Genomic DNA, 23,534 nt, shown 5'->3' on the forward strand with positions numbered 1-23,534 from the left:
GAAACCGAGTTGCTAAGGCAGTTCCCCAAATCCGGGAGATCATTTTGGAGTGGCAGCCAATTTAAATCCTGTTGCAATCTTTTATAGGTGACTGAAATGGGAAAACCACTAGACCATTCAGGTATGACCTAAATCAAATCCCTTACAATTATACAGTGGAAGTGACAAATAGATTCAAGGGATTAGATCTCATAGAGTGCCTGAAGAACTATGGACGGAGGTTCCAGACATTGTACAGGAGGCAGTGATCAAGACCTCCCCAAGGGAAAAAAAAATGCGAAAAGGCAAAATGGCTGTCTGAGGGGGCCTTACCAATAGCTGAGAAAAGAAGAAAAACTGAACACAAAGGAGAAAAGTAAAGATATAAGCATATGAATGCAGAGTTCCAAAGAATAGTAAGGAGAGATAAGAAAGCCTTCCTCAGTGATCAATGCAAAGAAACAGAGGAAAATAACAGAATGGGAAAGACGAGAGATCTCTTCAAGAAAATTAGAGATACCAAAGGAATATTTCATGCAAAGATGGACACAATAAGGACAGAAATGGTATGGACCTAACAGAAACAGAAGATATTAAGAAGAGGTGGCAAGAATACACAGAAAAACTATACAAAAAAGATCTTAATGATGCAGATAACCATGATGGTGTGATCACTCACCTAGAACCAGACATCCTGGAATGAGAAGTCAAGTGGGCCTTAGGAAGCATCACCATAAACAAAGCTAGTAGAGGTAATAGAATTCCAGCTGAGCTATTTCAAATCCTAAAAGATGATGCTGTGAAAGTGCTGCACTCAATATGCCAACAAATTTGGAAAACTCAGCAGTGGCCACAGAACTGGAAATGGTCAATTTTCATTCCAATCCCAAAGAAAGGCAATGCCAAAGAATGTTCAAACTACCACACAAATGCACTCATCTCACATGGTGGCAAAGTAACCCCCACAATTCTCAAAGCCAGGCTTGAACAGTATGTGAACTGAGAACTTGCAGATGTTCAAGCTGGATTTAGAAAAGGCAGAGGAACCAGAGATCAAATTGCCAACACCCGTTGGATGATCATAAAAGCAAGAGAATTTCAGAAAAACATCTACTTCTGCTTTATAGGCTACACCAAAGCTTTTGACTATGTGGATCACAACAAACTGTGGAAAATTCTTAGAGATGGGAATACCAGACCACCTTACCTGCCTCCTGGAAAATCTGTATGCAGATCAAGAAGCAACAGATAGAACTGCACATGGAAAAACAGACTGGTTCCAAATCGGGAAAGGAGTATGTCAAGGCTGTATGTTGTCACCCTGCTTAATTAACTTATATGCAGAGTACATCACGTGAAATGCCAGTCTGGATGAAGCACAAGCTGGAATCAAGATTTCCAGGAGAAATATCAATAAACTCAGATACACACATGGCACCACCTAAGTGGCAGACAGTAAAGAGGAACTAACGAGCCTCTTGATGAAAGTAAAAGGAGAGTGAAAACACTGGCTTAAAACTTGGCATTCAGAAAACTAAGATCGTGGCATCTGGTCCTATCACTTCATGGCAAATAGATGAGGAAACAATGGAAACAGTGAGAGACTTAATTTTGGGGGGCTCCTAAATCACTGCAGATGGTGACAACAGCCATGAAATTAAAAGTCACTTGCTCCTTGGAAGAAAAGCTATGACAAACCTAGACAGCATATTAAAAAGCAGAGACATTACTTTGCCAACAAAGGTCCATCTAGTCAAAGCTATGGTTTTCCCAGTAGTCATGCCTAGACGTAAGAGTTGGACTATAAAGAAAGCTGAGCGCTGAAGAATTGATGCTTTTGAAATGTGGTGTTGGAGAAGACTCTTGAAAGTCCCTTGGACTGCAAGGAGATCAAACCAGTCAATCCTAAAGGAGATCAGTCCTGAGTGTTCACTGGAAGGACTGATGCTGAAGCTGAAACTCCAGTACTTCGGCCACCTGATGCGGAGAGAGGACTCATTGGAAAAGACCCTAATGCTAGGAAAGACTGAAGGCAGGAGGAGAAGGGGGTGACAGAGGATGAGATGTTTGGATGGCATCACTGACTCAGTGGACATGATGAATTTGAGTGAGCTCCAGGAGTTGGTGATGGACAGGGAACCCTGGCACGCTGCAGTCCATGGGGTCGCAAAGAGTTGGACGTGAGTGAGCAACCAAACTGAGAACTGAACTGGAACATGTGCAGGTCTGTGCTTTACTTTGGGAAAAAAAAAGTTTTAAAAGAGGGAGAATTTAAAGCCACAGGGTGCACTGGAATAGGAAACCAGACATTGACCCATGAAAACCAGAAGCACATGGATGTGTGTGGCAAGTCCTGATCCTACTGACCACACAGGGCACTTTCTATGTCTAGAACTGTGGGTTACACAATCCTGAGAACACACAAGTCTGCACAGTTCACTAAATCACCCATGTGACCCCCCCAAACTTCTAAAGGTAATGGTTTGACTAGCTTTCTGTCATGGTAAACTTGCACTAAACCTATTTCTCTACAAGGCAAGGGATCTGTATCTTGCCCGCTGGCATCACACCACTGGTTGTGAGTATAAAAGGAACTCTCATCTAAACATGGGGAGAGGTGTATTTGTTTATGAAGTTGAAATTACTCTTCAATCCTATAAGGATAAGGAGGGGTTTCTTCAAAACAGGAAAAAAATAAAAAACAAACAACAATAGTGTGCCTCAAAGTTGCATCTCTCCGGCCTCTACAAGGATTTAACCAATGGTATCACATAAACTCATGCTGCTTCTGAAGAACTGTTTCCCAGAATCCAGCAATCCCTTGGATTTACCTATGAGTTCAAGACGAGCGTGGTTATTTTCTTAGACTGGGATATTTGCTCCATTTACCCAAGCCAAAGCCACACTGTACTTTTCTAAAGGGTGGGCAAAATTCTAGAAATGATTGAAATGCAAACAAGTAAAGTAAGCAGGTGATCCAGAACAGGCAGGCCCAGGATGGCCCTACGGAATTCACCGCTCCCAAGGGCCAACTGGTCCCTTCCCACCTCTTTACCACCCACAGAAGAAATAAGGGATTGAAACCACGATTCTCACCACTTCCCAGAAGTTCTCAAACAGAGAGCTCTGTCCAAGGAGATAATATCTTCTGAATGTCCTGGCAGCCCCAGGAAAAGACAGGAAAGCCAGCCAATGGGATCAGGCTGAGGGGAAAGAATGGCGTCCTTCAGCAGCCGGGAGGGCAGAGTGATTCAACTCTCCAGTTCTGAGGACTGGCAGCTCCCAGCTGACAAACAGGTAGGGTTCCAAAATGTCATTTCTATATTGGTATTTAGAACTTGGACAGGCTTTTCCAATAGAAACAATGTTAATAGGTGGTGGTTTGGTCCCCGGGCTAGTCAAATAGCAGTCTCTCGGCCACATTATCAGCTAAATGGGCTATTGTAGGCTGGTCTGGGAACCTGACCACAGACTTAAAATGTTGTTTCTATGGGAAAACACATTCCACGGCAGGCAACCAGAGGGAAACTTGGCCACTCAAACCCACGGTCCCTGCAGCTTCAGCCAGCTGCCCAGTGAGCTGTGAGCACCAACCACCTTAAACTCAGGCCACTCCACGCAATCCTGAGAGGGCAGCCAGGCTGGAAGGCTGCCCAGCCCCAGGCCCAGGGCCACCTCCCACCCCCAGCAGGAGCCCATTAGGGCCAGTATGGGGTATCCTTAAGTCCATAAATCAGGAACTTAAAAACTGAGGAGTGATTGGATATTCTAATTCTCAATGTACCTGCATTATTTTACAAAGCAGAAGATCCCACCTCACCAGCAACAATGATGTAAAATCAGGACCCAGGGCTAGTTCACAGACCAAAGGTTCAGTGAGCCATTTCTAGAAAGAGTGGCTTCCAAATGAAGCAAGGAAACCCATTTTTGAATGCTATTTGGTGGCTTTGCTCTTGTACTCAGGTTATTTGAGCATTTCAGACTCCCTGGAACTGAGTAATTACCCTCTCTTTTATATAGAATGTGAGCCCTTTAAAGATAGAAAATGCAGATTTATCTATACAGCCCTAGCACCTAGCACAATACCTGCATCTTAAATGGTAAATGAAGGCTTAGGATTTCACATGTACTTCCAACTAAGAAATCTAAGTTAGAATTCTGTCAGAGTGGTGAGAATTTAATTTGATGAAATGATAAATATGTTTCTAAGAAACCAAATAATAAAATAAAGGAATGAAAAACACAATTTCTAGTAAGAAATCAATGTTTTCCATCCACTTTTTAATTTTAAAAAATTAAAATGAAAAATCAAAAGACCCACATAAATGGAATTCATGGAGTATGACAGTAAAATTTTTCCTTCTTTCAGATGGATCATTTGAAAATATTTTACAGCTTCAAAAGCTTTGAAGGGCTTCTATCTCAAACTCTATTTCATAAGAGTCAACAGGCAATGGATCTTTCAAAATCATTTTTTACCAACTCTTATCATCAGAACAGAGACAAGAGTGTTGCTAAGCAACCGGAAAAAAAAAAGGGAAAATATGTCATTGATAGAGTTTGTTTCTAAAAGAAGTCAGTTAATGGCATGCTGCGGTTGAGATTATTTCATAGAATTAACAATTCACAAATTAGGAATCAAGAACTTGACAATTTGTTTTTTTTTAACTTTGTAGTTTAAGCAAGTTGTAAGCATTTACTTCTAAAAAATTAGTTATCTGGAAATTTTTTGAATAAAAATAGCCTAATTAAAATTTAAGGGAATTTGACTGAACCTTGAATATATCTAGTCCATATGAAGTCACAATGTAGAATAAAAATAATAATGAACAACTTTTAGAGAGCTTTGTAATTTACAAAATGATTGTGTGACTCTTCCCTTAAATTCTATCAAGAATATGATTTGCTGTGCTCATTTTCAGATGAGGAAACTGAAATTCAGAGAAGTGAAGTAATAGTTCAAAGGCTACCCAATGGAAACATGTCATAAATCACTAATTAAAAACCAAAAGAATTTATTAATAAAACATTCCAAGCCTATTACTAAAGATTTTAGATTAGAGATTAGAAAGATGTTTCCATAAATACCCCAGAAAGACTGTGTTCCTTTATATAATCTCATTTGTATATAATTTTTTTGCGTGCTCTGATTTTATTTTCTGAAGTCTGCATAACCAAAAATTTTAAGACACACCTCACAAAGTACACCGGAAAAGAAAAGCAATGATAAAAGGAACACTTCTTGGGAACATTCACTCCTACAGACCAGTACTTTTGTTTATGAAAGTTTCTACATGGTGAATATCCTGCCCTGTTCAGCCTGGTTAAAAAAAAAAAATCTCTCAGCTCTTAACATGCTCGGTGTTTAGGGGAGTGGGTGGGTGGGGAGCAATGTAGAGACTCAAAATGCGGATAATTCAACACCTACTCCTAGCTGGCATTGGAATGTGCTTTATGTACACGCTGAACATGGGTACGGCTTGTCTTTTGAAAAGTAGCTTCAAGCAAAACTATCAGGTCATGCAGGCAACTAACTGACCCATCTTAGGAAGACAATAAGCTGCACAGACGCCAGGGTGACCCAAGTGATCTTCTAAAAAACCCTCCAGATTCACGTCTCTATGACCGAATTCAGAGGCTGCCAGCACACTGTCCATCACATAGAGAAAGTAGCAACTCCCATCCCAAACACCAGCACAGCTCCACCCTGAAATCCAATCGAAAAAACATCCCACTCAGCCCGAGTGAGGCCAGCACTGTGCTCTCAATACTTTGTGGGCTCTGAGGAAGGTGACGGTCTTCATGTTTCATCACTAAGAAGAATGGGCACTAAATACTAGGCAATGCTTCCACATAGTGACAACCTCTGAGAAGGAACAGATGCTGGCACATCCACCCATTCTACCTCCTTGCCTAGTAAGAGTAAGAATCAGTTGCTCAGACGTGTCCAACTCTTTGCAACCCCATGGACTGTAGCCTGCTAAGCTCCTCTTCCAGGGAATTCTCCAGCAAGAATACTGGCCATTTCCTTCTCCAGGGGATCTTCCTGACCCAGGGATCAAACCCCCGAGTCTCCTGCATTGCAGGCAGATTCTTTACACTCTGAGCCACCAGGGAAGCAGTTTCCCAATCTCCTCTGTAGCAGCTCCCAATGACAAAGCTTCTGTTCTTAAAAAGTCTATCAGTTTCCCAGGGAGTTTGACACCAAGCAGTAGAAACACATCAGACCTCAAAGAATGGTGTGCATCTTTCACTGACATGAAACACAGGAAGGACAACCTGAATGTTAGCACGAGCACACGTACACACACAGTCTCCCACAAACACTCAGGATGAAGCCACTGGGGCAGTTCTTCTCCCTGCATACCTTTCCCAAGGGGATCTGGATGTACCAGTGCTTTACAGAAAGTTTCATTTGAATCACTAAAGCTATATTAGCTCCTTTTTCTTTTTGATTGTTTTTCCCAGTTTTACTGAGATGTAATTGACATACGTCCCAGGCAGCACTAGTGGTAAAGAACCCTCCTGCCAATGCAAGACATAAGAGATGCGGGTTCAATCCCTGGGTCAGGAAGATCCTCTGGAAGAGGCCATGGCTACCCAATCCAGTATTCTTGCCTGGGAAATCCCACGGACAGAGGAACCTGGCGGGCTACAGTCTGTGGGGTCACAAAGAGTCAGACATGACTGGAGTGACTAAGCTTACTAATGGACACACAACACTGAATAAGCTCAAGGTGCTTAATTATATGACTTAAATAAACGGTAAAATGATTACTACAATAAGTATAATTAAAAGTGCCTATTTCTTAAATAAAAAGAGTGTTCCTGGAAAAGCAATGAAAGAAATGAGGGTAAAAACATTCACTTGTGAATGTTAAAATATCTGCAAATGTCTTCTTCTATCCACTCATAGTTCAAAATCTCACCAACTTTTTATAATCCCTTGCCTGAAACTCCTACTATAAACAAAAATATCACATTGAGAGTCTCCATTTTCACTTGCACAAAAAATCATGGGCAGAGAAGAAAGGAATGGGCCCCTGTAGAATTATATCTTTCCTTGTCTGCCCTCTCAAATGCTTGGTTCCTTCTTTGTAAATTTTCCACAGTGTTAGACCTCATCACTGCTATGCCTCAGCATTAGATGTTAAATAATTCTTCTACAACCCTCAAAGTTCATGGGTCAGTTTAGACAAGTGCAGAAAAAGCATGTCTGGCAGCACTGCAGACATCGCTGGGTGTGAGGCATTGAGTGTAAGTTCAAAACTAGACATAAAACTTTCCAGTGCTAATAAACAAATATGAAAGGACAGAATTCAAATATTGCCATTCTTCTATCCTAATAAATTAACAGACCTAGACAATGATCATCAATGGCAGCTAACATTACAAAAAGAGAGGCTAGCAGACAAGAACATACCTTTGAATGGAAGTACAAACATCATTTACAAAGTCTTCTTGCCAAAAAGTTGATTCCGAGTTGAATCTAGTTCCTAGCTCTAACTAGCAAGTCATAACAACAGAGGACAGAAGAACAGTGAGCACCACCAGCCCTGGGATGCAGTCATCAACAGACTGGAAGAAGCCCTGAAGCTCTGCGCTCCAAGTATGGTCCAAGGACTGACCAGTGCTAGTCCACACACTATATATTACTAATCTATAATGAGATAAGGAACTTAAGCTGGAATGTAAACCATCTCACTGCTTCCTTCATCTAGAAAGTCTTGCTATGAAAAAGAAATAACAGCTCAGCTAAACGTGTGCTCAATGACACACTGCATTTACTGGCACATGATTTTCATCTCATCACAGACTGAAAACAAGCAGCTAATGGTCAGGCTTTGTAAGTGCCACTGCTCTACAGAATGTGAACCAATTTCTTGTTCTCCCCCAGCTTTATTAGATAGGATTGACAGATAATATTGTAAAGTATAGTATATGACAATTTGATATGTTTATACACTACAAAATGATCACCACCAAAGTATTAGCTACACTTGGTTACATAATTACTATTTTGTGTATACGTGCATGTGTGCGCGTATGCGTGTGTGTGTGTGTGTGTGTGTGTGTGTGTGTGTGTGTGTGTGGTGAGAACATTTCAGATCTCTCTTAGCAACTTGCAAGCATATAATACAACATTATTAGCGATACTCATCATGTTGTACCTTTGATCCTCAAAACTTGTTCACCTTATAACTAGAAGCATGAACCCTCTGACCAGTATTTCCCCATTTCCCTTACCCTCCAGCCCCAAGAAACCACCACTCTTCTCTTTGCTTCTGAATTCAGTTTTTTAGAAGTGATATATAACATGAATCCATTTCTTCAATAAATTACAAGAAAAAATGACAAGAGGGCCAATCTATGTATTTAAAAATATTTAAGAGATTTATCAACCAATTACTCTTAAAAGATGGACTTAATTTGGATCCTGATTTGAATGAACTATAAAAAATAAAGTTTATAATCTAATCAGGGAGCTTCCCTGGTGGCTCAGATGCTAAAGTGTCTGCCTGGAATGCAGGAGACCCGGGTTTGATCCCTGGGTTGGGAAGATCTCCTGGAGAAGAAAATGGTAACCCACTCCAGTATTCTTGCCTGGAGAATCCCACGGATGGAGGAGCCTGGTAGGTTACAGTCCCTGGGGTCGCAAAGAGTCGGACACGACTGAGCAACCTCACTTAACTTTAATCAAATTTATACAATATTATCAAACATAAAAATAATATCAAGTACTGGGTATTTGATAATATTTTCAATTAATGCTAATTTGAAAATGATAGTAATATGATGTTTGTTTCTTAAAGAGTCCTTATCACTTACAGATGCATATTGAAATGGTGACTAATTATTTTTCAGGGATTTACTTTAAAATAATCTGTGGCAGGGAAGAGAAGTAGATACAATAAGAATGGCCATTCATTGATAACTACTGAAATTGGAGCTTCACTGTAGTATTCTAGTTTTGCATATATTTGAAATTTTCCATGTTACAGGTTAGAAAACAACAACTTTGCAGCAGCATCTGGCCTAGATCTTCCTGTAGCCCTACTCTTCTATACATCACAACACCACACTTCTGCTTTATTTTTTTCCCTTCATATAAGAACCATTTTTACCTGTTATGTAACTCAACATTCTTGAGTGGGATGTGGACTACCAATAAAAGCTAACAACAGTCCAATTCCAACATGTTTACCATCTTAAGTAACAGGCAAGAACTAACCAAAATGCTTCTGTGAATCTCACATATGCAGCTACTCAATAAAGCTAAAGTTCAGAACAAATGACTTAATCACCCTTGTGAAAATAACAGCCCAGGGAGTGGGTTTTCTTGGGCACTGAACTACTTTCTGACATGATTCATTTTTATAAGGACACCACATATTTCTTTATGACAAAAACATAAATCCATAAGTTAACAAGAGTTTGAAGGAAAGGGGACTGATTGGCATCAGGTCCATAAGAAGGCTGAATTTTGGCTTTTCACGAATGGAAGAATTCTTACAGTCATGGGAAATAGGAAATGAAACGAGGAAATAATTTAGTGAGGAAGGCTGATACGTTTCCTGATTGTTTCAAGGAGAGGCCCAAATGCAAATAAGCACCTGGGTCAATCCAAGATTAAATTAGATCCTCTTATCTAGAATTCTGCCAAATGTTCACCAACATAATGTCAGAACTGTTGACCAAAAAAAAGAAGGAAAACCTGACTTGCATATTCTTATAAGATTCTTGAAAGGTTTTCAAAAGTTTAAAAATAAAAGATTATTTTTTTTATTTGAGGTTTATTTATTTCCTGTGAAATCAGCAAAGCAGACGAAGTACCTGGTAGTTGTTTGTTTCTACATTTTTGCTTTTTTATTAACTTTGGTTGTGTGATTTATCCCATGGGAATAAGAGATGTTAGGTAATTTGAACATTTTTAATGACAAGCAGAAAAATAACTATTATCTGTTTAAACTATTCCTTATTTAAAGAAGTCTTATTTTTATAGGCTGTGAATGAATATAAAGCAACCACAATTTCTTAGAGTTTATTGCCAATCAGTTAACTAGAGGTTAATGTGTAAGGGTGCAAGGGTATAGGAATTCTACCAAAGCTTTGCCTAAATTAAGATAAAGTATGTTTTGGCCCACTTTCCCAGATGTTCAATAGTTTAAGATCTCTTGAAAGCCAACTCTCGTTAAAATCAAAATGGGAATCATTAAAGGAAAATGAAAAAACTACAAAGATTTAAAATTTCTCAAAAGAAATAGGGCACAGAAGAAAAACGACAAATGAGAATCCCTTTATACTGACTGAGCATTATGTTGCTGCAAGGCATGAAGCCCAAGGATGGGAACGCTCAGCTGGAAAGTGAAGGCAATGGCTCTTTTCAAGGGTGGACAATCTGAGTCAGTCCAGCCCCAGATCACGCAAGCAAGGCCTGTCCACAGGCATCCAGAGAGAAGAGCAACCACTGATGAAATGAGTCCTGGGATATGGGAATAACGTGGGAAGGAGCAGTTTCTTGGTCCAGAGCAGATGTGTTGTGTTTCTCATTCAGCATCTCTTCCTCCTTTTGCTACCCTAACTCCTCTTAGGAAAGAGGAAGCCATTCCACACCCCTCAGTCCTGGCCAGCCCGCTTGCCCCATTTCTTTGGCCACGTGACGGGCACGTGACAGGAGCAGTGCCAGAGTTCTCTCTGAGATCTGATGTGTGGAAGCTGGGAAGAGTTTCTCTCTTTACCTGTGAGATCATGAGATGAAAGGCAGTATGACTTGGAATTACCTACCAGTGGTCATCCTGTCTACCTGATCATAGCCAAACTCTTACTCTGACAAGGCAATTTAAGCCCATTTCCAAAATACCCAGCAACCTCACCACAAACAGTCCCAACTCTCAGAGCATCTCTTTGCAATACTGCCAATGAAAGTGGTTTTCAGACTAGTGCTTCCATTTCCTGAAATATAAATGCTTTTCACAAAGGTTCTTGGGGGGTGGTGGGGGGAAGGTTCATCAGGAAGGAGACAAAGCCATTTGCCAGATCTGCCAGTAAAAAAAGTGCAAACTTTTTTGGAGGAATTGGCAGGGGGTGGGGGGCATATTAATTATAAATAATCTGGGGGAAGGGGAAATTGAAAAATAAAAATCTTATCTGCATGTCGCCTTTAGGTATATATAACCAAACCTTCACAAACAAAATTAAGATTAAGATTATATACAAAATTAAGATTATAATTTTATAAATTTTGAAGTTCAAGTTTGCTTCCTATGTTTCTGAAAATAATTATTTCCAAGATGAGAAAGGGGAGACTTTGATAGCCAGATAGCAATGATTGTTTACTATAGATAAATCCATCAGGCACTGTAATAGGAATTTGAAATGTATCCTCTCATTAAGTCTTAGGGAACTCAGAGAGGTGAGTATTACAACCTCATTTTACAAGGGAGGAAACTGAGGCTTAGCCAGGTCAAGTCACTTGTCTGAGATTCCTGCCTAGTAGGTGATGGAGCCAGACTCTGACCCCAGGCATGTCTGTATCCACACTTCCAAGCCTCCCTGAAAACACAGCCAACGGTTATTAGAGTTCATTGAAAATGACTCCTTGGTCCTTCAAATATAATCCCACAAGCAATACCACTCTACCCAGCTACCCACAACCAGGCTCAAATAGGAAACAGTGTGAGGTAATTATAACGTATACCCCAGCCGCTAGCTCTGGGTTTTTATGACTGAACTGCCAAATCACTCCTAGCCAACTCTTCAGAAAATGTGCAGACACTTTCTCGGATTCCAGCTAAAACATCAACTATGTGGCCCTGGGGAGTACAGAGCTCACAGGGTGGTAATGGGATATAAAATTTGCAAACTTGAGGTCAGCGGCCTCAACTCTGGGGTGTGAGGCAGCAGTAGTCCATGAAAGATTAAAAACTAGGTGTCGACTTGAAGGTTGCATCTCAAGTCCTTCCCTGAAAGGTACTTGTTCATGTCACCTTGGACATTAACCTCAACAGTAAAGGGAGTGATATAGCTCACATGTAGTTCTGCATAGAATCACTGGAAGAAGATAATAGTATCAACAGGCTTGAGACAGGGTGTTCATTCTGAGAATTCAGCTTTAGGTCCAATTCAAACACAGCTGATGCTCAATAAATCGTTGTTACTTGGAGTAGGCAAGTGTTCTACAAAATTGGTGGGATAGATGATACAGAAGAATTTAAGATTGTTTTTTCTTCTTCACAGGCACACGTATTTCATAGAATCTAAATGTATAAATTGGTAGTCTAGATAGTTGAATCAAGATAAGTTACAAGTTACAAGATAAGAGTCTGAGCTTATACACCTAGAATTGCCAGGGTTAATCCCAGGACTAATTGCTAATTAGCAGTGTGACTGTGGGGATGGGCGGATTACACCCACAAGACTCCCAGAGGAGCCTCCCATTTCTCTTTCTCCCACCCCCTTACTAGCAAACACCTCCCTTAAAAAGCCCCACCCCACTCAACCCCACCTAATCTGGAGGCTTTCACTGACAGCAGGGTAGGACTGGGGAGCTAAAACCCTAGTGTCCAGCCTGCCATCAAGGCTGCCCACAGAGAAACGGATCGCACTGTCTAAGGCCAAATAAACAAGAACAGGAAAAATGTCCATGCCCATGCGATGCAGGAATTTTGCTTATGTGCAGTACAGTTGAGGACTTACAGATAACAGTCACCCTCTCTAGGGTATGAAGACAAACAAGAAGCATAAACTCCTACCCAACAACATCATTTTTCATTTGTGTGTACTCAGTCGTGTCCGACTCTCTGAAACTCCATGGGCTGTAGCCTGTCAGGCTCCTCTGTCCATGGGATTTTACAGGTGAGAATATTGAAGTGGGTTGTCATTCCCTTCTTCATGGGATCTTCCCAACCCAGAAATCAAACCCAAGTCTCCTGCGTCTCCTGCATTGGCAGGAGGATTCTTTACAACTTGCACCATCTGGGAAGCCCAACAACATACTTCTACTTAAATCCCCTTTTGCTACGGTATGACTCAGCTTCCATACCTATGAAGTTAAGACGAAAACATTAGTACCCTGAACACTTTTAATGAACCTTCTCTGGGCATCAGTTTAAGGATCTATAAATTTCTAAAGTTGGTCCCACTATAAATATTCTGTAATGTTTTTGTGAAGGTGGATGGCCTGACAATGAAGGAAAATCTGAGTTGTGAAAAAAAATTCTACAAATAAGAAGAGCCTTTAAAAGCTACTCTGCAAAGGTACCAACCTATTAGGGTCTGATTATATGATATTATAAATTAGCAGTGAATGGGTAGCGGAAATGGCAGACAATGAACCATTATCCATGAGGCAAGGGGGATGAACCGAGCAACATGGCACCATATATAAAGGTTCATAATAAATGATGGATTAACTTGTTTTTCCACTACATTCCTTTGAATGTTTTTACAGGAATGTTTTCTGACATCCAAGTGTCTTTCTTTCGTGTCCTGACTCCCCTCCAAAAGCCCTCAGTCTCCTGAAGAGCCTGGTACCAGTGTTGCCAGGAGTCGTCATCAGGATCTGTTAGCCGCCGGCACCTGCTCTGTCTAGCCCAGAGCCACTGGCTGATGGAACTCCACTACAGAACTTTCTCTGAACTCTCTCCTCTGGCCTCCCTCAATCTTTCTCCTTCCTTCTCCTAACAAAAACATTATCCCTGGTTTTCTTTTTGAACACCCCAAGACCCTCAAGTAAAAAATGAACATTTTATTAAGAATTTCTTTTTCTTAATGTTTTAGCCCTTAGTTGATCTTTATCACCCCTATTTTATTAGTAGCTCAGCTTACAAAGTTATAAGAAAAAGAAGATGAGATGACAATGAAAAAAGAAAAGGGGGGGAGAAATTATGATGAGAAAGAAGCCAAAGAGGAAGAGGATGGAGGCAAAGGAGAAGAAACAGAAAAACAAAACAAAAACCTGTTTGTCTCTGGAATACATTTCTTTATTAACAGAGATATTACTATTCTTCACTTCAAAACCGCGAACTTGACAGCAGACATAATGCGCCCATAGGGCCGACATAAATCCTATGTCCCAACACCAACATCACAGAATGGTTGTACTATATTTGGACTTAGATGTGTTTGGATACTTATATTTGAATGTAAGTATGACTGATGGTCTAGGAATTCACAACCCTTCAAAACCCTGAACCAAATCACTTGTCTAATGGAGCAGTTCCCCCACTCTGGGCCTGCTTGCCGTCTGGAATACATCTTTGGCTGGGAATGGTAGAGATAGTGAATTTTCCTCTCTCCCTTCCCCTCAGAGGGGACTGAATAAATAGACTCAGTGATAACTTCAGCAACAACAACAAAAAAAAGCCACTTGAGAAAGTGGTAAAGTCACAGGAACTTAAGACCAGGGTTTGATATAATAGAGTTTTGGATCCATAATCCAAACTTGACTGTATTCCTAATCCAATTTTATTCTATGAACAATGTAGCTATTCCATTAATGTAAAAAAAAAAAAAAAAGAGTTCAGCTCACTATCATATCAGTTCTATTGACAACTGTACATCTATTTTTATTTATTAATTATAACACCAGATTTTTTTAAAAAAGTGTTTCTGAGGTGACTAACACCAACAGATATATAAAAGGGGGCTATTAGCAGAAATTTGAAGTATAATTCCATATAGAAGGAAGATAAAACATATCAGATACCTAAATTAACAAAATTAAGTGATTGTGCATTAAATTTATCCTTGAGTTTCTTAGAAGCTAAAGGAAATAGGGTGGGGAGGGGGAGTTAGGAGTTTCATAACTTGCCAGATTTTTAGGAACTATGGTCTTATTCCTGAGATTTGCAAATTCTTTAAATGCGGAACTGTAGCCAAAATAAGAGCAAAGCCCTTAACGTTAATCTAAAAGATCACAGAGATACATTATTTATGTAGAATTCTGAGGTGGCAGCAAGCAAAATACAATGAAGCAACTATGATGGGAAACTAAGTCAATCAGAAGTAGATCAAGTTAGATCTACTTCTGATTAGACTTCTCACAAACCCGCTGCCTCACTGTGGTAGCTATTCTCCAAAGATTTTGCCCCTTAATTCTTCCTCTCCCTGTAGACACAGGCTGCCCCTCACCTCCATCAAGAGGCAGAGCTTATTAGTTCACACCCTTGAATCCGAGCAAGGTCTGTGACTTGCATGGAATTTCAGACAAGACTGTCTGAAGAAAGTCTGGTAGCTTCCACTTTTGTTTTCTTGGTATCCTCAGCTGCCTTGTACAAAGTCTGGCGATGCTGCTGGATGGTCCACGGGGAAAGGGAGACAATCTGAGACTATATGGAGGAGAACCAAGAAACCCAGCCAACCCTGATAACATATGAACTCATTCAGGCCCTTCCAGCCAGCTTTTAGCCATTCATCTCAGTCTGTGGTCAACTGGTGGGGTTAAAACATGTGACCAGAGATGAAGAGGCTATTGTTCACCATCCAGCCCCAACAGACACTTAACCTGAACAAAATCTGGTAGCTGCACCTGGGGCTCAGTTTCCCCATTTGCAAAAACACATTCAGTGGCCTATCCCCAGGGGCTGGCCCAGGCAGGAGATCACATAGGAGAGAGCTTTGAAATCTGGAAGGCTCCCAGCAGAGCCAGACAAGTGGCTCTTTGCTTCTTTTATCCCTTCCTCTGTCCATCCATTTAGCTCAACCACACCAAAGTAAACAGGACTGCAGGGACCAGTCTACGATCACAGAACCAGAAACACACGTGGAGAAGTCATCTTACTCATTTCAGACCCAACAGACATTGTGGGAAGCAGAGACAAGACTCCCCACTGCGTCCTGTCCAAATTCCTGGCCTGCAGGATCATAAGAAATAATAAAATTGTTGTTGTTTTAAGCCACTAAGTTTGGGTAATTGGTTACGTAGCAATAAGATAACCAAAACACAAATAAAATAGCTTATTTCCTTATAGTAAAGAGACTAGGAATAACTCTCTCTTTAGTTTCTCATTAATAATGTTATAATGTTTTTACATGTAATAAGTTTCAGTGTACATGGAGGTACATGTACGTTGGAAGCTTCCGTGTCTTGGCCTCTCATAACCAAATGGTCAAGTACTGCTCAAGTTGCCACCTGAGCCTCCTCCTCACCACCACCACATCTCCCCGACCACTGTTGCTCTGACCATCAAGCACTCTCACCCTGATTCCTATATTAGCTTCCCAAGTCTCCTTGCCTCTAGTCTGCTTACTCACTATATCATATACCTCTTACACCTCGACCAGTGGCCAAGATCTGATCACATTCCCATCTTAGAATCCTGTATTATGTCGCCATCCTCCGCTTTCACAACACTCAGACAGTATAACATCATGCATCCTGTATTCCCTCGCCCACCCTGGCCTAGACATACATGGTGGCAGACAGACATACCTGGTGGCAGACCACACTTCCAGGGGGCTCTACTTTCATAGGCTACACTAAGAGCCGTGCCCGCGAAGCCACGCAGCACAGACCCTGAGTCACGAGTGCCAACCCTGCCCATTGTACTCAGATGTCCCTCAGTCACCGGAACATTATATACTGTTTCATGCCTTTTTCACTCAAATGTTTCCTTATTTTTCTCTTGTACTTCCACCAAGCTCTAATATACACATAATTTACCTTACCCAGTCAATTAGTTGATTAAAGTTGGTCAACCATTCAAAAATTGCCTAACGCATACTTAGTATGTGCCCAGTTTCTAGATATCCCTAGTGATAAAATAAACAAAAACTCAGCCTTCAATAAGTTCTCGGTCCTACTAAGGACTCATTTATCACACAGACCAGAGGTTAGCAAACTTTTTCTGTAAAGGGAGAAACAGCAAATAATTCCGTTTTGCCAAGCCCTACTATCTTTATCACAACTACTCTTCCTCTGCCAGTAAGTGTGAAAGCAGACATAGATAACACATAAATAAATGGGCATGGCTGTGTTCAACACAATTTTCTTTACAAAACAAGCAGCGTGTTCCATCGTTTGCTGGTTCCTGACAGTCATCCACTGCCAAATCATTTCTGAATAAACCCATTCCCACAACGATACTTCGCTTGTCATGGGAGTGTGTCTGCCTTCAATAAATGCTAAGCCTTTCTCCACAGCAATGGCAGAAGATTCTTGGGAAATGAAGGTATCAGGAATGTGGAAGAAAGGAAGAAACTTATCAGGTATAGGGTTTACTGTAATTGAGAATCATCAAAATACAATGGTTAAGGAACACTGACTAGGAAGCCAGATTTCCCAGCTCCATCTCTTACTAGTTTATGTCCCTGAAGGAATAACTAAAATCACTGAAAAACTGTATCCCTCAGTTTCCTCATCTGTTAAATGGGCAAGTATGTATAATCTTTCTCATAAAGGATCTGTGTATTAAATGAGTAATACATGAACAATGCAATAGTGAACAATATACCAGAGCTTGCTCTTCTTTTTTGTTGTTGTTGTGATTTGTTGCAATTGCATTATTGTTGCAATTTAATGTAAAAAATTACACTATGTTAATGACTCTGAGCTTACAGGCAACCAAGGTGAAAAATGAAATGAAAGAATTAAATAACTCATCATATTGATGAAAACTTAAGAGAGATACCAGTTTCCCCTGGAAAGAGAAACACCTCGTACAACTCTATCCAGAGAGAAGTTTCTCACATGGGACATGAGAGCAGGAGCTTCTGAATGACATAACGAGGAATGTCTCCATTCAGAACCATGGGCAATGCAGATGAAGGATGCCTGTGATGGTTACCTGACATCCTCAATAAAAATTCAAGATATAATACTAAAATGCATGTGCTATCCAGGGAATCCACAGTTCAGACATGCTATAAGCCCCTCTGTGTTTTATTAGTCTTTGCAGAAATATCAAAGCTTCCTGTTTGACAAAATATTATATTACTACATTATTAATTATACCTGGGATTTGTGAACTAGCATGAAGGAATATTAGGAATTTTAAGTGGAATTTTACCAATGTCTTAGTTCTGCATTTTTGTCCAGAGGAATGAAAACCAAAACCATAACTAAAATTAATGGAGAAAGAAAATTTAATATTAAGAATTTGTCTTTAAAACTTAACCTCTGCATACCTCAGCTCTCACAGCTGTAGAGGGAAGGTAATGAAAGGACTCACCCTATACAGATGGGATGAGCACTGAATGTGCTGTCATATGCAGAACACTGAGAGCCGTGCCTAAAAGTCGTCTTAACGTCATTACCACTGCTACAGATGTTATTATTATTTACTTTTACTTACTCCTAGACCCCATGCCCTTTCCTGCTTTTCTGTTGTCTCCCAATTTTTTTAATGCATCTTATTCTCCAAGGAAATATCCAACCCCTCCAGGCTATGGGCAATATGTCTCTAGCATTCCACATGCTAAATTCAAGGTAGCATTCGATCAAGGCTTCTTGAATTAATGAACTTTTTCAATCCCAGCTTCAACAAGTTAGTGTTAAAATGCTCATTTCTTGCCACTGATGATTTTACAATCTAATGGGAAAGTCAAGCTTAACAAACATAAAATATTAAACTCCCATGTGTCTGCCATATAACTCAGCCCTCATAAGATTTTCTATTTCAGCTTTCTTTAAAACTTTCATGAAACAAAATCCTGTTTCTAGGATAGGCCTATTTGTTGGGTTTCTAGACACAAAGAAATTGTTAACACAGTTTATTTCTATTTTAAGAAAACATCTTACTTTCACCTTGGAAATTAAGGCTAAAATTCACAAATTGGTTAGGCTTATTGTTTGGTTTATTGTAGGAAAAAGCAAACAAACTATGTCTGAGTATCCTAATACCAAGTTTTATGTCTCAAATGTTACAAAATGAATCCCATAAATAAATACTTTGTCTCCTGTCTTGTTTAAAATGTGGAATTGCTGAAACCTTTTATTTTAAAAATCTCTTTTTTTCATGGTGTTGCAATACTTTAGCTTAATCTATTCAATAAATGAAAAGACAAACCATACCACTGCAGGATTTTTGCCTCATATTTAATTATTAGGCTATCTGACTTTGGATGAAATCTTAAAGTCCCCTTTATAAAGTAAAATGGACTTTATGAAGTCTGCAGAAATTTTTCTGTGTGCCCTGTTAAAGTTCTTTATTTTAATAACAGATTTCTGTGTAATTAATCCCTCAGAGTTTGCCATCACATAATCTATCCTGTGTATGAACGGTTCCACGTGTTTTTTTTTTTTGGTAATAAGACCCCTGGAAAAAAAAATAAATAAACAAAGACCAAAGGAATCAGGCACAAGGGGACAAATTGTGTGAAATACAACCAGTCTTATATACTTATAAACCAGGCAATACGGATAAAAGTGCAACAATCCATCTTATCAGATTTGGGAAGAGGGGGTTTCACTCTCAAGAATTTTTCCCTTTGATGGGAAACCGTAATATTTCCTTATCTGGGAGCTAAAGCAATAAGGCAAACATAAATGGTACATAGCTATTGCTATTCAAGTAGAGCTATGTGTTTTTAAAATTAGATTGTCTCGCACACTTTTTGCCTAATCACAGAAGTTAAGAATTTAGCTGAGAAAATTCTTGTGACCTGAAATTCAAACGATAAAGCTAGGATTTTATTATGTCTCATAAAGTCATTTCACACATGTTAAGTGGTGCCCAGGCAAACAAAAATTATTATACATTTATTACTTGAAAACGTTTTTAAAACTTGCAAAATCCTCATTTCAAAATAGAGAGAAATGCAATTTTTGCAGAGTGAATAGGGACCACACTCATTCCATAAAAAAAAAAAAGGATTTCCTGTAAAAACAGAAATTGGCGATTTACTCTAAGAAAACACAGTGAAAGCTGGGAAGAAACTTGAGGATGCTTAAATTTCCACTGTGGAACAACTTCTGCTGCCCAGTGGGAAGAGAGGGAAAAAAAAAAAAAAAAACACCTGCAACAGGATGGGAGGAGAGAAGGACAAGCTAGGACTACACACCCAAAGAGGGGAAAACCATGCAGGTCCCTAGACAGGGACTCAAGGGAGCTGACAGGAAAGGACTACATATCCCAAGAAGAATACCCAGGCAAATTCTGCAGCTACCTGTCACATCAGAGCAAGTCAAGAAGACAGTGACTTGTAGGAGAGCCCAGACCAATGGGTGGCAGACACTGATGGGCTTAAAGCACCTTTTAAATAGAGGAAATATTAGTGAGGTGCTGAAAGTTGCTGCCACCAACTGGGCATCAGGCAAACTTGGGGATTTCAGATCACTTTCATTTCATAAACTGTACATCAAAATGGCAAACAGGTTTCACTGTAGTCAAAGAGGTTGATTTTGAAGCTGCTAATATTTTAACTAGTCAAAATAGGAGTTTTAAGCAATAACTGGAAAAATGGAACACACGACTGCTCTTCCTGATGATGTATACAGTATAGTGTGGTTAAAGACTTATTCATGTGAGATTGTAATAGCAATAAGCAGAGAGAATACATTTTAAAAGCCACTCAAATTTAAGAACAGAGTCGGCATTCATTTCAAGTCTATGGGAAGACCTTTGATAAAAAGCAATTATATATTCCTTCATCAGTTTATACTACACATAAATGTTCAGATGGACACCAACATGCAGGTAGAAGAATGTCGGTAATAGCAAAAAACTTCAATGTAATCTAAAGAGCCATCATCAGGAAACTGTTCCAGCCATATTATGGGATTCTGTATGCCAAGAGAACACCTGAGGTAAATCCCTATGAGTTGATAGAAGGATGCAGTAAAGATTTATAAAAGTAAGACAGGTTGGGAACAGTATGTATAGTACATTCCAGTCATTAAAAAGGATATACACACATATCTAAGTGAGTTTATATATATATAATATATATATTTATACATGTATTATACTATTTCTAGAAAGATACATAAGAAAACAGTCTCTGAGCGGTAGGTGGGAAATATCTTTATTGTATATCCTTTCAAAGTTTAATTTTTTACCTCAAATATGTATATATATAATGCATACATTATATGCATATAACATTATAGATAACATAAGATTTATTAAAAATAAAAACCTTTATATTTATAAAGGTTCATTATTATAGTATATTAATATATAGTTATGCTACAAAGGTTAATTATAATTATTTGCCAAATTTTTCATATGTATGCAAGATCTCATAGATAACATGAGAATTAGAAATGTTCATAATTACTGATCTATTAACACCATGCTTTGGGGAAGACTCTCTGAATAGTCTGCAATAGAATTACGTCCCCATTAGCAACTACGTACCACCTAAACACAGAGTGTTTCTTTATAAACTTTAAAAAAATGTAAAACTGAAAAGAACTAAGTGTTGGTGTGAGTAAAAGCATGGACATCCTGTGAAGCAACAGAGCAGGGCTTAGTTTCTATTTTCACATGGAGTCTGCCTCCCGAGGAAACAGGCTGGCTGGTGATAGCACAGAGATGAGACAAATGTCTGGCCAGGCCTGAAGTCTCCCTGCAGACCTCCATCCACAGAATTAAACCCCCTACTTCCCATCTCTCCCTAGGAGCAACGCTGTCAAGCTTAGCGTCTAAGATAATGTATATATATAGCAGAAATATATTTTTTGAAAGAAAAATGCTAGACTAAATCAGGTCCTTTTGAGAATGGGTGAAAATCAGAGTTTCAGTCCATTTATCGAACTTGCCATGGGCTGTGCGCACAGGGTAAAAAATGTCTGCTGTCTGACCAGTATCAGGCTTAATATGATAAGCAAATTTCCTTTCCAACACTTGTTGGAATCCTTGATTTATTTTCCACGAAGACCAAGATGGAACTAAGTTAATCGTAACTGTTTCCTAGGGTCAGAAAATCCTGCATATTTCACCAAGGTCTAAGTGCTAAGCTCTGACCATTGTGTTGCCCCTATCTAGACCAGCACTCAAAAACTCATCTGTTCAGTTTACTGGACTTTTTTCTTTCTGTACCTGGGCCACACAGACACAAATTTCACTACATATATATAATTAAAACAACACATAACAAAAAAGAATATGTGAAATGTTCAGCCACATATCCAAGTGGACACCATCATTTGATCACTCAGGGCCAAACTACACAACTACTCAAAAAAGAACAACAATGCTCCATAGTGACTTAAATGGAAGGAAATCTAAAAAAGAATGGATATATGTATACGCATAACTGATTCACCTTACTGTACGACAGAACTGATATGACATTGTAAAGCGACTATACCCCATTTAAACAATTTAAAAATTTTAAAAATATTTAAAAGAGCAACAAGTTAATAGAAACCTCTGTGTATTTACGCTCTGGTTTCATTACAGAATCCTCCAAAGAGACAAAATGGGTCATTTACAATCCATCCTGCTGCTTCTATGGAGGCTTGAATTTGAACACTCTCAGAGATTCTGCTCTTTCAATCTGAACAATTTTAAGGGAAGGGCACTCCCACCCTTCTTTGATTCAGGAAACTGACAATATTTATGCAGTCAACCTGCCTAATTTAAATACTTCCTGTTGAAACATTGTCTGTAATAGGGGCATAGGAGACTGGCGAAATCTTCAACTACATGTGTGTAACACACACACACACACACACACGACAGTGTTTTTAACACTCATTCAAAGCCTGCCACAGCAGCATTACTGCCCCCATCAAATAAGGAGCTTCTTAAAACCGCAAAACAAGTTCTCAGAAACACTTGCCCTGCTCCGCTTCCAGTGTAGACATCTAAAGGAAAAACTCAGTCCCTAATTTTAATAAGCACAATTTCAAGGAGAACCAACTATTAGCTATGTGTCTCTTCTAAAAGTCTGTCCTTGGAATCCCTTTCTTTCCCTGCTCCCCTGCAAACAGAGCATCTACTAAGATGCCCACCATGCAATTGCTTTCCCTACACACAACCGGAATTGGTATGAAGGGAAAGGATGGGCTGCCCCTCTCCTCAGTCGCAGCTCCTCCCCTTCTTCCTCAAAGAACCCTCCTCGCCTCCCCAAATCAGCCTCGACAATGGCCCAAGATTCCTTTTAGCCGTGACCTCTACTCTGGGGCAGAAATCCATAAAGAGTAGAAGCAAGGTGGTTTGGCCAAGAACTGCAGCGAGGACTGGGTAACCCTTGCATCTCTAAGGTGTTCCCAGGAAGTCTTATCAAGGATCCTTCTACTGTCCAGAATTGACTCTGTCAGTTCCTCTGGATCTTGATATTCGGGAAAAGAGGGAGGGGACAGCCACACCAAAGCAGCTGGCCCGATCCATTACCCTTTAAGCGCGTCGTGTCCTCCGCCGCCTCTTCTCTTGGCCCGGTTGGCTCTGGTTTCCTTCACGTTCCCAGCCTCCAAATTGGTATCCGCCCCATGGCTCGTGTAGGACGCTAAGAGCACGGTAAATCCCAGGGCAACCTCCAGCAGCCCCCCTCGCCGCATGATGCCGCGCGGCCGCCGGCTCCCGCCGCCTCTCGCCGCGCCCCGGGCTCTGTCCGCGGCCGCCGCTGCGCCCTGGAGCGCGCCGCGCCGCCGGGGTCCTGCTCTCCCG

At 40.1% G+C, this 23,534-nt stretch overlaps 1 protein-coding gene across 3 annotated transcripts in view; it reads right to left on the bottom strand.

Moving 5' to 3' along the window:
• Positions 1-23,464, bottom strand: part of FBN1 (fibrillin 1) — a 258,201-nt gene extending 234,737 nt beyond the window's left edge. For 2 of the 3 annotated variants that reach the window (XM_061157087.1, XM_061157088.1), the window contains exon 1: positions 23,262-23,464. In XM_061157087.1, the coding sequence (XP_061013070.1) occupies positions 23,262-23,425 (164 nt within the window). In that variant the 5' untranslated portion in view covers positions 23,426-23,464. Of the gene's footprint in view, positions 1-19,506; positions 21,550-23,261 lie in introns of those variants that run through there. The other variant, XM_061157089.1, reaches the window with a different exon arrangement.
• Between the last annotated feature and the right edge of the window lie 70 nt (positions 23,465-23,534).

The sequence above is a fragment of the Dama dama genome, chromosome 12 (genome assembly GCF_033118175.1).
Source record: "Dama dama isolate Ldn47 chromosome 12, ASM3311817v1, whole genome shotgun sequence".
NCBI classification, from domain to species: Eukaryota; Metazoa; Chordata; class Mammalia; order Artiodactyla; family Cervidae; genus Dama; species Dama dama.